The sequence below is a fragment of the Pelecanus crispus genome, chromosome 11 (assembly GCF_030463565.1).
Source record: "Pelecanus crispus isolate bPelCri1 chromosome 11, bPelCri1.pri, whole genome shotgun sequence".
NCBI lineage: Eukaryota > Metazoa > Chordata > Aves > Pelecaniformes > Pelecanidae > Pelecanus > Pelecanus crispus.
This window is the reverse complement of record NC_134653.1, coordinates 3,514,878-3,531,032: the sequence shown is the minus strand read 5'-3', so window position 1 is coordinate 3,531,032 and position 16,155 is coordinate 3,514,878. Positions and strand designations below refer to the sequence as shown.

General features: G+C 53.4%; 1 protein-coding gene across 1 annotated transcript; it reads left to right on the top strand.

Moving 5' to 3' along the window:
- The first annotated feature begins 183 nt into the window (after positions 1-183).
- On the top strand, positions 184-10,355 carry DRG2 (developmentally regulated GTP binding protein 2). The gene is made up of 13 exons (XM_075718447.1): positions 184-247; positions 1,406-1,566; positions 2,005-2,094; positions 3,295-3,355; positions 4,329-4,419; positions 4,859-4,931; positions 5,335-5,425; positions 5,622-5,719; positions 6,344-6,420; positions 6,862-6,950; positions 8,307-8,365; positions 8,794-8,847; positions 8,935-10,355. The coding sequence occupies exons 1-13, from the start codon at positions 184-186 to the stop codon at positions 9,019-9,021; spliced, it is 1,095 nt and encodes a 364-aa protein (XP_075574562.1). The 3' UTR covers positions 9,022-10,355.
- The last annotated feature ends 5,800 nt before the right edge of the window (positions 10,356-16,155 follow it).

Here is a 16,155-nt window from a genome sequence, read left to right as displayed (position 1 = left end):
GGGAGGAACCCGGAACGCGGGGCGCGGGAGGCGGCCGGAGCGGCGCGGCGGGTGCACAGCCCAGCCCAGCGCCGCCCGCCGAGGCTCGGCCCGGACGCTTGAGGGGGACGGACGGGCCGGCGGCGCTTCCGGTGTGCGGCGTGCGGGGCCCGGGGAACGGGCCGGGCCGGGCCGGCCCCCGCCATGGGCATCCTGGAGAAGATCTCCGAGATCGAGAAGGAGATCGCCCGCACGCAGAAGAATAAAGGTCCGGCCCGGCGGGGGGCACGGGGGCCGAGTTACCTGGGGGTAGCGGGCGGGGCAGAGCCCTTGGCGAGGGCCCGGGGGAGGCGGGGGCGAGGTGTTGGGGGGGGGCTGCCGGGTTTTGGGGGGGCCCGGGGGAAGAGGTGACGGTCGGGGGAGGCGGGATGTGGTTTGTGAAGCTGGGGTGCGGGCGTACAACGGGCTGGGTCGGGGCTTGGGGTGTTGGGGCGGGTTAGGGAGCAGGGGGAGCCCGGAGGCTGGGGGGGTGCCGGGGGCCGCCCTTCCTGGCAGCCGCCCTCTTTCCCCGCTTTTGATGCCCTGGCCCGTGTGGGTGGGCAGCCCCCCGGCAGCCCCCCGGCTCTCCTCAGAGCGGGGCCAAGGACCCCAAGTGCTGCTGGTTCAGAGGGCCCAGGGCTGTCTGCTGTGGGGTCCCTGAGCTGCTGTTTAAATGCCTTCGCTTACAGAGGGGACTGGGGAGCAGAGCTGTGCTCGGGTTGCGCCAGAGCGGGTGCCCAGCACCTTGCTCCTTCTAGAGGCTTTAGGCTGTGGTGAATAATGGAAAGGAAAAAGAGTAAATACCATAAATCCTGTCATCTGGGTTTCTTGCCCTTCCCTGTTAAAAAGGGGGCTTCTGCAGAAACAGCTGCCGCCTTTTTTTTTCTGTATCAGGTATAAATTCAAGTGTTTTGCGAAGAATAAGCTAATAAAGCACTTTCACGCACGTAAGCTCAGAGTTAAACATGTCTTTAAAACTTGACAAGAGCGGGGGGGGGGGGGAAATCTTGCGTTTTTGGGTGCTGAATGTGACCGAGTGTAAGGAGGGGCCTTTGCCCAGGAGCGGCCGTTCCCCCCGTGATCTCTCCCTCTGTAACTGGCTCCCTTCACCCGTTCATTCCTGCACCTGCTCTCCCTCTGGCTTGCTCCTTTTATTCAAGAATTTTTTGGCTGCTTATTTACCTCAAGTCTGACTTTCTGTGCAGGTTACTGGAAGGTTTGCTCTCAATGCCCGCTATTTCAAAAGGTTACAGAACAGCTGGGGGGTTAACAGTGGTTAAGACGTCAACCGAGATCCATCGTGTTTCTTTTTAGGAAGGTTCTTATTTCTAGAAGTGAATTATCAGCAACTTCCGGTCAACCAGTTGTTACGTTTGTGTTATTCCAGCCACTGAGTACCACCTCGGCCTGCTGAAGGCAAAGCTTGCAAAATACAGAGCTCAGTTGCTAGAACCCTCCAAATCCTCGGCCGCTAAAGGAGAAGGCTTCGATGTGATGAAATCTGGAGATGCCCGGGTGGCACTGATCGGTTTTCCTTCTGTGGGTAAGGTCAGTGAGTGTCTACGTTAACCACATGGCACATGCGTTTCCAGGTTTGTGGTTAGCAGTGGCTGTAAAGCAGACGTCCATCTTCTCTTCGTCTTTCGCCTTCTTGCTGCAACTTAACGGCAAATTATTGTACGCCGAGAGCTGAAAGTTAGAGCTAGGGGAAACGCTCCTTCGTCTCGTGTGCGGTGCCCTGTGGTAACAGCCCGAAACTTGGTCTTGGCCAGCCACAGCACTGCTGAGAAAATAGGTGAGGGTACAGGATTTACCTTCATTCGGCAAAAGTGTTGGCTGTCCCATCACCGCTTCAGTCCCTGTGCCTGAAGAGCCACAACACGACTTCTAAAAGCTGAGGAACGCTTTGGCGTTGCTCATTTTGCTGAATATTTACTGGTGCTTTCGTTTGTGTATCTCTAGTGATGCTGATCTCTTGCATTTCAGTCCACGTTTTTGAGTTTAATGACCTCAACTGCCAGCGAAGCTGCGTCTTACGAGTTCACAACCCTGACATGTATCCCAGGAGTCATAGAAGTAAGTAGGATTCTCTTCCCTTCTGCACAGTAGCGGTGGTAAGAAACCCAGACGTGTAAATGTGTCTTTTTACACCAGTTACGCTTGTGCTGCCGCTGAGAAAGTGGTGATATCCAAAGGTCTCTGCTGACTTCTGCTTTAAACTTTAGGACGTCTTGCATGCTTGCAGTATCAGGTCTTCTGCAACCTGCAGTGCTGATTTAGCACTTCCCTAGGCTACATAACTCTTCAGGATTGACTGCCTGAGTGGGGTTTCATATGCCACCGTTCAACTGACCAGAGCAATACGACTATTCTCAACTGAATTTTTTATAACCGCTATTGGCGCCATTGACCAGATGGCTGGAAACCTTGACAGATTTGTTTTTAATGAAGCTTTAAAAGAGGTAATCTGTACTGTGATCAATTTGGAAGGAAAATACAACTACTCCTGTCCTTGAGGAGTTTTATTAGTGGTGGCCTAAGCATCCATCAGTAAAGCAAATGATAAAGGGCATCAAACTGAAAAGTGTCCAAGAGTAATGAGAAAACTTGGGTCGGAACTGAAAGTGGAGTTAAATAATGAAAGTAACTGAATTGGTGTTAGAACGAACACAAATATTGTAATGCATCCAAACGCAGCCTCGAGCTGCAGTCAGTCGCTAAAGCCGTTACCGAGGACTCGCTGCCACGGTAGCTGGAAAGCTAATGCCCCTGCAGATCTGATAAATGAACGTCTCCCCTTATTTCCTGGTCCTGTAAGACCTGCAACACACCTGAATAGTTCTGATCCATCTCTGTAAGAGATGGTGGCACTTGCTTGTTACAGTGCTTTCTTGTTAAACCAAGAAAGTAAGGTTTTGTTCTGAGGTTTTGTTTTTTTTTTTTTCTTTCCGTTTCACCAACTTGGGATAATGCTACTCTTGTACCGTGCTGTTTTCCTGGTGCTTTGTCAAACTGCAATCATGTGATGCTTTAGGAGGTCAGGACCTAACGTACTGCAGTATGTGGTGTTGAATGCAGCTTCAGAGGAAACGCTCTGGAGGTTGCCTCGACAAAACAGAGCCATCAGCTTTGTGCAAAGCTCTGTCCTGCTCTCTCAGGTTCATTCAGTTCCGCTCTCTGCAGGCTTTGGACTCCAGCGCGTGCTTGGGGCTTTCAAGGCAGCTCAGGTGCCCTGCACAAGGCTTTCAACTTTCCATCCTTCTGTTTCCTTTTCAGTACAAAGGAGCCAATATTCAGCTGCTGGATCTGCCTGGAATCATCGAAGGAGCAGCACAAGGTTGGCTGATCTCTGTGTTCATGTAAAATAGGGATTTGCCCTCGATACCGTACCTGGGTGTCTCAGACGTTAGCAGGTTTCCTGGGCCAATAGTTCCCGCAGTGCCTTTCCAAATTTTAGAGTCCTTGATCTTATGTGAGGCACGATTCTTATCCCTGAGCCCACGTAATGTTCTATATGTAGCAGAAAGATGCTTTTCTGGAGGTGGGAGCCAAAGCAAGCCAGTCACTTCTCACCTTCTTGCATGAGTGTTATCTTGCTCATCTGTTTTCTGGTACAGAGGAAATCTAAAGAAAGATGCTAGAGAGGCGGAGGGGGAAATTACAGCTAAACAGTAACCTCTTTTGACTAATTTCCTGAGTTCCTGCCAGTCCTCCCATGACTCCTGATTCTGGGAAGAGGTGTTGGCTTTGTCCCTCTGCTTTGTCATTGTCCTGATTGGCTGGGCATGTCAGAAGATGCCTTAGGAAACTTTGGAAAATCTCCTAATGGTCTCTTCTTGGAGGAGCATGGCCTGGTTAATAAGGTCTCTCTCTCCTTTTTGGCCAGAAGGTGTATGTAACCTCTCTGCACGGGGGCCCTGGGCCCACGTCACTGTTCTGGGTAAGCTGTCTCTGCTGCCTGGAGCTGCTACCGTGGCACATGTCTGGGGGTGTCTGTCCTGCTGGCAGAGGTGTCATTTCCTCCTGTGCAGCCGGACTCGGATAGCTTTATGCACGCTAGTTCACATAACCTGTGGTGGAGGAGCAGCAGCAAAGAGTATTTGATAGGGGTTGTGCTGGACATAAGACAGTATGGACAGACCAGATATACTCGCTCAGGGTCCCCCCGCAGCAGCTGACTGCAGCCAGTGCAGCACGGCAGGATCTTTTTCCTTGCTTCCAAGCAGCTGTGCAGGACAGGAGTCCCAGTCTGTTGCGGAACTCGTAGATGGTTTCTCTCCCTGATGTACGGCCACCTCCTCTCTTCTCAGGGAAGGGCAGAGGTCGGCAGGTGATAGCTGTGGCCAGGACAGCAGACGTCGTCATTATGATGCTGGATGCCACAAAGGGTGAAGTACAGAGGTGAGTGTGTGCTTCTGGGCGTGTGGAGCTGTGGGGTGGTGGGCCAGGTTCAGGGGTTCCCACATGTCCAGAAAACGTTCAGGGGTTCCCACATGCCCAGAAAACATGCCAGCTCCCTGAAGGATTGTGTCCCGTGCATGTTGGGGAACCAGTACTTAAGCTACTGAGTATGAGATGGAGGTTGTACTCCATTAGAAGCGTGCTAGCTATATGGCTTGGCCTTCTCAGCTGAAGGATCATTCCCACAGGATGGCTGTTCAGAGACGGGGATGTCAACCTAGATTTCTACCACAGACTCTGTCCTGCATTAGCTGTGGTTTTTAGGTTGTAGCGAAAGCTTACGGCAAAGCTGTATCAATATGATAGTCAAAAAGAAAAGCTGTGGGTCTCATCTGACTGCGCTCAGTCTCACGGGTACTAATGTGCAGTGTCCCTGCAGGGCCTTGCTGGAGAAAGAACTGGAATCTGTAGGAATCCGGCTGAACAAAAGCAAACCAAATATCTACTTCAAGGTGAGGTTTCCTGGGCTGCTGCAAGCACAGCTTGTGTCTGGCTGCCTACTCAAAGCCGAGGTCGCTGTGTGCTGCCCCTCGTGTTGGACAGACTGAAGTGGGGTTGTGGATTTTGCAGACTGTTCTTAAGTTAGAACAGAATCATAGAATCATTTAGGTTGGAAAAGACCTTTAAGATCACCCAGTCCAACCATTAACCTAACACTACCAAGTCCACCACTAAACCAATTAAGGGTAGAGTAACAATTTCATGTTTCCTGGCTTGCTGGCTGGATTATTTTTTAATGAAAGTAGAAACTAGGAATCACTAAGGTTGGAAAAGATCTCTAAGATCATCAGTCCAACTATCAACCCAACACCACCATGTCCACTAAAAAAAAGTTGCTTTATTGCCTCCCTGCAGCCGAAGAAGGGTGGTGGTATCTCCTTCAACTCAACTGTCACCTTGACTCAGTGCTCCGAGAAGTTGGTGCAGCTCATCCTCCATGAATATAGTATCCTTTCCTAAAACGGGAGACCCGTAAGCCATCAGCAGCTCATGAGTCAAGTGGTACCTGCTGTGGGACAGCTTTGCTGTGTCTCTGGTGCTTGCTGGGTCGACAACAGGCTTTCACAAGCGAGCTCAGCCCGTTGGCTCACGGCGGTGTTGTAGATATGTTGGGATTTGGGCCTTGACAATGTTCACCACAGAAATCTTCAATGCTGAGGTCCTCTTCCGAGAGGATTGTTCCCCTGATGAGTTCATTGACGTGATTGTAGGCAACAGGGTCTACATGCCGTGCCTCTACGTGAGTATCTTGGAAACAGCCTGCCTACTGACGCACCGAGCGTCTCCATTCTTTGCTGAAGGAAACACTGGATCTTCCTGGTTCCTAAAGCAGTAACGATTTGGGATTTAAGACATGGAAAGCGCAGCTCAACAGGGAGCTTTTTATAAGCTTTACCAGTGCGGCTGTGCTCTGTGCGTGTTCCCTGTGCCCTCTTGTGGCTGGCTGCCGTGGAGCAGCACGAGCTGTGTGTCCTGGTGGCGTGGGGTTTGCTCTCACGGTGCGGAGCTTTCGATTCCCCTGCCGCAAGCTCTGCGCTTGGGTTTTCACTGCTGGTCCCTTGCGCCAGAGGTCACTTAACGGCTCTGATAGCGACTGGGTCTACAGGGAAATCCAAGATGCTGGAGAACGTGTTGCTAGTCGTCCCAAAGGGAGAACGTTAAAAGGCCCAAACTTACATTCAGGCTTCTGAATTTCAACAGTTTATTTTACTAAGAGCCTCGGCCTGCCCTCTGGCTGACAGGATCTGAGTTTCTGTTTCAGATGCTGGAACTACCTCGTTATACCTACATGTACCTGTCTGTCTGCCTTGCGGCGTTGCTGAATTGCCTTCCTAAAGGGTGCATTGTTTTTCCTTTGACTTAGGTTTATAACAAGATTGACCAGATATCTATGGAGGAAGTGGATCGTCTTGCTCGGAGACCCCACAGCGTTGTAATCAGGTAGGAGCTCGTCACGCTGCCTGATGTGCTGGCCCGGATGGCGTGGTGGTTCATCTCATACCCTTTTCTCCAGCTTCTCCCAAGAAGGGGCTTCTCCCAGGGCTGCCTGCAGCTGCTGGGGTGAGAAGCAGAGCCACTGTGCAGCTTTTTCCAGGCTTCCCTCCCCTGGAGAGGCAGGCTGCTCGGCTTCTCCACGCTGTCTGCAGGCCAGAGTAAGCCAGTCTAGCTTGTTTCCTTAGAAGTGCTGATCTATCTGACCAGGGCTTTGCTGCTTCAAAGCTGCTTGCCCTTCTGAAAGCCCTGTTTATTTCACCTTGTGTTTTTCCTTTACCCGCCTCATTAAAGTCTTTTCCCCTTGTTCCCTAGCACTTTAATAAGACGTTTCACCTTGTTCTTCTGGATCTCTAAATCACAACAGCAGTAAACACTGGTGTTTTGCAGCTGTGGCATGAAACTGAACCTGGACTACTTGCTGGAGAAGCTCTGGGAATACCTGGCACTTACCTGCATCTACACCAAGAAACGAGGACGTAAGTGACCATTAGCTGAACAGAAGTTTTGAAAGGCACAAAGGGCTGCTACTCATCAAAGGCAGACAGGCTGTCAGTGGGGCTTGGATGCCTGGCTGTCCGCGATCTCTTGGGTCTTGGAAATGCTGCAATTATGTTTTCCCTAGTCAGCTTTCAGCTCTTGGGAAACGCTTTCTGATCCAGCCATGCCTGTATCCCACCACAGCCCTCCTATTCTCTGCACTAGAAGAGCTCAGTTTTCATAAGACTTTGCATGATGATATAAGGAGATAAAGTTCGCAAGTTTCTTCCTTACAACACACACTCTGTGATGAGCTGTTCAGCCCATCGCTACCCAGAAGAGGTCTCCTGTTCCTGCTATGAGAGGTTCAGTGATTTCCGTACCAGGCTCCTCAGGCTCAGGAGGGCCTTTGATCCTCCTTTTGCTTTACAATTTGCTTGCAGCTTCTCCCAGTGATGAAGGCGTGTCTGTAACTTCTTCCTGTTTGGTTGTGAACAGCCCTGACTCTGAACTTGGGTGGATGTGAGGAGATTAAGGAACTTTCTATGAGCTTGTTAAGCTATGAAATCTTGGGGACTTTACAGAAAACTGCAGAGTGGTTTAGTTTTACTTAAAATCATAGAATCATTTAGGTTGGAAAAGACCTTTAAGATCATCTGGTCCAACCATTAACCTAACACTGCCAAGTCCACCACTAAACCAGTTAAGGGGAGAGTAATAATGTCATGTTTCCTGGCTTGGTGGCTGGATTATTTTTAATGAAAGTAAAAACTAGGAATCACTAAGGTTGGAAAGGATCTCTAAGATCATCAGTCCAACCATCAATCCAACCCCACCATGTCCACTAAACCATGTCCCAAAGTGCCACGTCTGCCCGTTTTTTGAACCCCTCCAGGGATGGTGACTCCACCACCTCTCTGGGCAGCCTGTTCCAATGCTTGACCACTCTTTCCATGAAGAAATTTTTCCTACTATCCAATCTAACCCTCCCCTGACGCAGCTTGAGGCCATTTTCTCTCGTCCTCCACTTGAGCAGGTGTGTTTTGACTTGGGTGGTTTTCTCTGTCCTAAGTCAAGTATTTGGAATGGAGTTGGAGCAGGTGAATTCCGAGGAAGCTGTTGACTGTGTGACGTGGGTAACCGTACTTGTGGGTACTGGAGTTTCTACAGAACCAATTTGATGCTTTCACGTACCCGGATACCTGTTCTGTCTGGGGGCTGGCAAGTGTAACAGGAGGAGGAATTTGGGAGTGGTAAGCACAAGGCAATGTGAGATGGTGTCAGCATGTTAGAAAACACTTGATGGAAATCCAATGCCTTTTTTTTTTTTTCTCCCCTCTCCTGCTTCTCCACAGAGAGACCAGACTTTACAGATGCCATTATTCTACGGAAAGGGGCCTCTGTGGAGCATGTGGTAATTTCTCTGCATCTTTTACATTTCCTTGTCTGTAGAAGGCAGGGTCCTCTTGGAGCCTGCTATGATTTGTGCTTCATAAAGCTTGGGATATGTCAGTGTTTAGCTGGGCTTCTCCTTTTGTTACCTTTACTGATTCCATCTGCCTCAGGTTTCTTTCCTAGCTGCTATGAAAGGTTAAAAAAAAAAAAAATACGTAATGCAGTCCACTGAAAAAGCACATGGAAGCAGTGGAATGGGGCTTTATGTGGACTGGTGATTCCTGTGTGTCTGTTCTGCATTCTTTCAAGTGCTGTTAGCTGGCTTCTAAAGTCACTATTGTAATTTCTGACATAGACCTGAGTTGCTTCTAGTTCCTGGATATTGAGCAAGTTGTTTGCAAAGTAGTGTCATTGAGCCGCCTCACGTGCTGTCTGTCTGTCTTGCAGTGCCATCGAATTCACAGGTCATTAGCCAGCCAGTTCAAATATGCCTTGGTGTGGGTAAGTGTTTTAACAGCAAATGAAATCCCTGTCCTTGGGTGTCTCTGACTGTCTTCTCCTAACCCTTCTCCCCCTTTTGCTTTGAAGGGGACAAGCACAAAATATAGCCCTCAAAGAGTGGGCTTAACCCATATGATGGAGCACGAAGATGTCATTCAGATCGTAAAGAAGTAACCCTCTTTGCTGGTGCCTGGCGTTGTCTTTAATCACTAGAATTGGAACTGACCACACAAAAGCAAAACAAAAAAAAGAAAAAAGAAAAACAAAAAAAAGAGAAAGAGAAAAAGAAAAAGGGAGATGTGTTCTACAGCCAAGAAAGCTTCCGTGAAGCTCCTTCTCTTGGAGAAAGGCAGCAAATGAGGCTACAGTACTTGCAGGTGGGGATGGGGAAGATGGGTTTCCATCTTGCAGCATTTCAGGCGAAGTAATGTTTCTTAAAAACAAAAAAGGAGCCAGTTCTTCTAGGACACGATTCCCACAGCCAGCAATGCCCTGCCCCTAGTAAGGTTTGCACATGGATCCATGTGTTAACCTACCAGTGGCTTGCTTAACCAGTGGGAACTTTATGGGTTTGTGTGAACAAATCTGGCCCTGTGCTTTGGGACAGTGACGCCAGGGCTGAGAGAACGTTGCTGATGCTTTGCTGCTTATCCATTCACTTAATTTAAGCATTGATCTGAAACACAAAGAAAATTCTCCCTCCCCTGCTCGTTGGGACGTGTTGTCTCTGCAGATTTCACCATTGGAGGCTTCAGTCTCTGCATCTGAGACAACCCCCGGTGAATTTGTGATGGTCCCACCTCAATTAACATTAAGAGGTTGTGCTCTGTGCCTCTCCTTTGCTCTGCAGTAGGGCTTGTAGGACATCCTGGTCCAACTGGTACTGAGAGAGATAAGAAACGAAACTGTTAATTGAACGATTAACCTGGCCAAACTGCAGCCAGGGTGTGATCAAAGAGCCGTAGACTGCTGTGAGGATTCACTTCTGGCATAGCGCTCGTCGAGGAGCTGTCTTGGGAGTTTGCTCCTTTGCTCTTGTCCTGCCCCTTAGTCCCCAGGAGTAGTGCTGGGGATCTCCTTTCTCAGTCATGCCCCTAAATTCCAGTAACAGCTCTTTGAGCTCAAAGTACCATCCCACACCACGGGTTTTACCCCAGCCCCATTAAACATTGTTGCTTGTCTGGATATTTTTCGCCAGAAATCTGGGATTTTTCTAATCATGCTTTTTCATTGAATACTGATGCTAAACAATTCAGAGTGCCTGATAGAGAACAGCTCTTGCCTTCTGGGATCGAGAGTTGCCAATAGCTTTTATTTTCTTTCATTGAAAAAGGGTTCGGTCTGCTGTGAATTCTTAACTGTGAGGACAGGTCTGATCGCAAACTTGTCCGAGCAGGGTTCCGTCCCTCTCCTTTGTGCTCCTCCCCACCCCTCACAAACTGATCGAGCAGAAATGGAAGGATTATTTTATTTGAGAAAATAAAAGTTACTATTTCATGTGAACTGTAGGTGTCTGCCTGCAGCGGGTAGACGGTTCAGTGTGTTTTCTAACTCTTCTTTTTTTTACCTTTGGCCACCTGAGGAATCCTGCTTGCTGTCACAGGAGGTCGTAGGAGGGAATAGATTGTGAAGCGGCTGCAAGAGGGCTCTGAGGCTGGAGGGGACTTGGTGAGGTGTGATGGGAGATAAATGGATATTATACACAATACCCAAGCTAAGAAGGTGACTTTGAACTCTGTAAGTTCCCTTCCCTGTTCCTGGCTTTGTTCACAGCTGGAGTGCAGAGCAAATCCCGACCGCGGTGGCAGCTAGCGGAGAATGAGCTCCAAATTAGCCGCATTATGCCTGGGCTGGCTGTGGAAAGCAGGCACTTCTCAGTGTGAATCGGGTGGGATGCCGTTCCAGCACATTAACTTGCCCTTTAAATTTCCTGTCAAGGTTGCACAGGCAGAGCTGCCCGCACAAAGAGTTCTTTTGGTTTCATTTTGTCCCTGAGTTTTTGACTTTTCACTCCAAACCCAGGAGCCTGCCAAGCCCCGGCACGCAACCAGGCAGCCAGAACTGCTGACTGGGCTTCGTCCTTAGCCCAGGTAGTGCGTGGAGTCGGGGAAAGGGTCGATGCTTGCGTGAGGCTGAAACGCGCGCTATTGCCTGCTAAAACACGTCCTCGGTTAGTTAGTGCCCACCTCTCTGTGTGTTCAGGTTTCAAACTGACTACTCTAGCGTGCCATCGTTAAAAACCCCTCTGTCTAATTAGCCTTACCGTTCATTTAGGAAATTGGGCATTTCATCCTGTTCAAAATGAACTGATACATGATTAAATTTGGAACGGGGCTGAAGTAAAAATAGTGAAGCCAGAAGCAGCTTAACTTCTTTTTTTAGTGAGAGTAGCTTTTTTGCAAGCAAGTTTATAGCTGTATTTGAAAATGCATGCATTTAATTGCAGTGTTCGTTCTTCCAGGCGGCTTCCCTAATTTTTCTGCACTACCGTTAAAAGCTGCAAACATTGCAGATCAGTGCCGGAGCAGGTTTGCCTGAAGATATCTCTGAATCCTGAGAAAGCAAGGTCCTAAGGGCAGGGTGGAAATCTACTGCAGCATTAGGATTGTACAGGAGTTTCCTGAGGTTTATGGAATTGGTCAGACCCCTCATTAGCTCGGGGGGCAGGGGGAGTTAGCGAAGGGAGATGTGCTCGGAGCCTCCTTGCTGAGTGATTTTGGAGAAGGGCTTTCTTCCGTCCAGGAGGATGGGCGAGAGTTGCAGCTAGGAGCTGTGGGTTTTCCCCGCGAAGAGCAGCGCGCTGCATTTTCTCTGCTCTACGAGGGAAGGGTTGGCTGGACGATTGCTCGGAGAAAGCCGCCCTCAGCAGCCTGGCTGGCGGCCTGTGCTGTAGCCCCGTGCCGTTCCCCTGCTCTTTCAGCCGATTCCCTTAGCACCATACCCCGATCCCAGAGGCTTGCCCTGATCCTGCCGTGTCCCTGGGCCCGCCTTGCTTGCGCTGTGCGGCTGTGCGTCGCTGCTGAGCGGCGCTCCAGGTGTGAAGTGGGGTGGATCGGCTTCGACACAGTCCATCAGCCACCCTCCATCTAGTCCTGGAAATAGCGACGGCCCGAGGCGTGCTCTGTTTAAAATGCCTGTTCCAGGCAATCAAGCAGGTTTGATTGGCTGAACACTCCTTTTATAATTTAATTTAGTCAGGAATCGTTTGCAAGGTAATAAAAAGAGACTGACTCCAAATACATTCATTTAATTCAATGAGAGACAGTTACTGCGGTGGGCTCGCCTCAGCCAGCTTCCCTCTCCCCATCACGCTGACATCTTAAAGTGCTGCTCAGAGCTGTATATAAGAGTCACGATCTGCAGCGACAGCTTAATTGTTTCAAATGCTGACGAGGGTCACCCCAACCAGCCATCGCGCATCGTGCGGGGCCGGCTCGGGAGGCTGCGGAGAGGAGGATTTATGGCTGGCAAATAGTTTTGAATTCCTCTGGTTGCGCCTGCTAAATGATGAACCTGCCCCTGGGGGATTGGGGCTATTGATTGTAATTTGCAGTTAAGCCCTCGCTTTCTGAGGAATCAGCATAATAAATACCCACCGCATTACGGCAGGGATGGATCCGCATGGAGGAGAAGGAAGCGGAGGTTTTCCCGGCTCGGGCGGTGCGGCGCCTGCAGCAGGATGCTCTCGCCGGCCCTGGCTTTGGGAGAGCTGCGGGAATACGGCCCCCAGATTGGTGTGATGCAGGAACCCAGTGCTGGAGCGGGGAGGATGAAGCTTTTCTGAGGCTTTTTGTCAGATGCTTTGTGAAGGCGGTGGAAATGCCCTGCTCGTCTGGAGGAGGAGAGGGTGATCCAGTATGGTCAGGATGATGCCATGGCCTAAATTTCTTCTCTGTACCTGGCCTGGGGGCACCTGGGGAGCCGGTTGGTCCCAGCCCTACTCTGGAGAGGAGTGTAGGGGGGTGTCCATCCCCATGTCCCTGTAATTTCTCCTAAATTTGCCTTGGCTTGGGGGCAGGAGTGGGTCAGGATGGTTCACCAGCTGTTCACAGCTGGGGTTTGGGACACTGAGAGGTGGTGCAGATCTACGTCCCAGGGGGAAGGGGCTGCAGGACTGTCCAGCCACGCCATGGGGAAGAAAGGGTCGGGGATGGGGGGAGGAAGGGTTGGGGACCAGGGGAGGAAGGGTTAGGGATCAGAGCTGGCTGCCCCTTGCCCCTCCAGCCGCTCCCTCCCTGATGCTGCCCAGCTCAGCAGAGGGAAGATTAGCTCCCGTCTTCTCCGCTCATGAGTGGAGATGAGAATAATAGCAGTCATCAAATATGCATCGGATAGCAGCAGCCTGCAGCTGCCGTGCAGCAAATATGGTCCTGCGGCTGCCGGGGGAGTGACGGTCCCCGGCGGAGAGCGAGGCCAAGAGCACGACGCCGGCAGAGCTGGGGGTTTTGGGCAGCACCGAGCCGGCCCGGTGCCATGTGGGCGAGCTAGGCTACCCCAGGTGAGTGGCTGCGAGTGCCCCAGCCAGGTGGCACGTCCCTTGGGCTCATCCCTTGGGCTCATGGTGGCCACAGTGGGAAGGACCAGGGAGGGACCTTTGTGCGCGATGTTGGCCCTTATGTAAATGCTGCGGCGTGGGGCTCGGCTCCGCCAGCTCAGGGCGTGCGGCGGCCTCTCGTCTCTGGTTCCTCACCTGTCTGCTCGCTGCCTTTGCACCCCTTCTCTCACCTTCTGACTCGCGCCTTCCCTACAGCCCCAGCCTTCCTGCTGCCCCTAGAGCAGAGCTGCCTCCCCGAAACACCCCCTCCTTCCCCAGGAGCCTCTGCCCCACGTCTCCTACCACCCCTTCCCCAAATTCCTTGTACCTTGGGGTTGTTTTACGCCGGGAAAGCTGCCCGGCCCCGCAGCCAAGCTCTGCAGGGCCCCCGGCCTCGGTGCTGAGGCGATGGCACGGGGCTGTGACCCGGCTCCGAGGCCAGCAGCCAGCGTTCCTGGGTGCTGAGCCCAGGGCACCTCGTGCCCAGCTGGTCTCTGCTGCCAGCATCTGCCCCGGCCTCTCTCCTCCCGATGATGCCTCCCTTACGGGCAGCTCTCGGTGTCAGGCAGCAGGCAGGGACATGGTGCGCATCCCCTGGGAGACGCTGGGTCCCCGTCCTCATTTTGGGTGGGTGGGGGAAACTCGATGGGGTGGAAATCAGCAGCCAGTTCAAGGGGTGTGACAGGTGCTCGGGATGGCAAGGAGCGACCCGGGGTGCCTCGGGGGCTTGGGGGGCCGTGCTGCTGTCACATTGCCTATTGCTGGAAGGGTCCAGCCTGTCCCGGTGCTCCCGGCATCCCTGGGGCTCGTGGCTGGAGCGGCGAGAGCTGTGGCAGGGCTGCCCCACCTGCACGCACGTGTTTGGAAGTGGCTGCACGATACCGAACTGATGGTGGGGAAGGGGATGTGATGAGAGATGCCGCAGCCGGCAGGTGCCTGGCTGGCTGGGCTGGCTCCAAGGGGCCGGGGCAGAACTCCCGTGAGGCATGGCACGGTGGAGCCGGCATGGCACGGTGGCACGGGGCCCCGCTCGGGCTGTAACTGGAAACAGGCTGTAAGCAGACCCGGGGCCGGCCGGTGAAGCCAGGCTGCCCGCTCTCTCTTGCTCTCCCTTCCTCCGCGTCTCCTCTCGGAGAGCCCTTATCACGGGCAAGCGCCGCAGGCACAGCCACGGCAATGGTGTGGGTGGCCAAAGCCTCCCTCCCTTTTCCACACCCAGCCCTGGCGCAGCCCCGGGCTGCGGCGGTGGGACAGGGGCTGCCCTGGGCCGTGTCCCTGGGGTGAGGTGGCTTCCCCTGGCTCGGCCACGTGGCTGGAGCCATTCAGGGCTGACAGGGTGAGAGAATGCTTTGGGCATCTTCTCCCAGAGCCCCGGTCCCCATCGCTGCCCCAGGGAACCCCTCAATGCCACGTTTTGCACGCAGGGTCCCTCCCCTGTCCTGCTGCCAGATGCGGCCGTGCCCAGACGCCCTGGAAAGAGCTGCCAAGCATGGGTGCTCCACAGTTTGGGGTTCATGGCTGTGGGTTCCCCCTCCGACCCCCAGCATCTGCCACCATTTCGCTGCGCCTGGGCACGAACACCCCTTCCCCGGCTCTGCCGTGCCGAAGGCAGGTGAACACTGTACCCATGGGTGAAGAACGTGGGGGGGTCCGGCACGGGGGCCGGGACCGCCGGAGGCAGCCCCTGCGTGGGATGAAGCCCGCTGGGCTGAGGCCAGGCTGCCCGCTCTCTCTTGCTCTCCCTTCCTTGGCGTCTCCTCTCGGAGAGCCCTTATCATGGGCAAGCACCGCAGGCACAGCCACGGCCATGGCGTGGGGAGCCGTGCCAGCGCCGCAGGGCACCGAGAGCACCACCGGTCCCTCCTCTGCCGTGCCCGGCTCGGCCGAGGGTGGCGGGGACAGAGGTAGGGACCGCCGAGGGCAGTGGGATGGAGGTGGGGATTGCATGGGTGGTGGGACAGAGGTGGGGACCGCAGAGGGTGGCAGGACGGAGGTGGGGACCTGCAGCAGCTTCTCGCCAGTTGGGTACCCCCAAGCTTGCTGCCAGCAGCCGAGCCTGTCACCCCACAGACCCTCTCCCGGTACCTGCTCCGTCCCTCTGCTCTCCCTGCAGCTCTGGGGCAGCCTCCCTCTGTGCACACCCCAGCTGGGTGCCTCCGACCCAGAAATTAATGCAGGGAGGAGGCCAAAGCCGTCAGATCGTGGCTGATGCCTCCTCCACTGCAAATGTGACGGGGAGGGACTGGACTTGTGGGGAGACAGCGCCGTGGGGTGCCAGCCATGGGGCTCTTCTGGTCCTGGGGGAGGCCGATGGGTTTGGTCCAGCGACTGCTGCGGGTTCTTGGGTTCCCCCAGCTGCTGCACAGCTGGATGCTGCTGCTCCTCCCCTGCGTCTCCCCAGATACCCACTGTGAGATGGTGGAGCGGGTGCTGCCCCTGCCCGCACGCGTCCTGCTGCTGCCCGCAGGAGATCTGCGTGGGGCAGCAAGTCCCCACCACCGCTGCTTAAACTTTCATGAACCTGCAGCCGCCGGAATTCAGCCCTGGCATTAACATTTGATGCGGTCAGCCTGTGCCTGGGCACACAAGTGTGCAAACATGCTGCCGGCACCGCCACGGGGCACACGTGTGGCACACGCAAAACCCCTCGCTAACTGCGTGTGGGCACGTGTGGCACCCTGCATGCACACGCATGGCATGGGGGGTACCCCCACGGGCTCCTGGCTCCTCTCCGCTTCCCAGCGGGGCTGTGGGATTCGGTCTGGTGTTGGGTT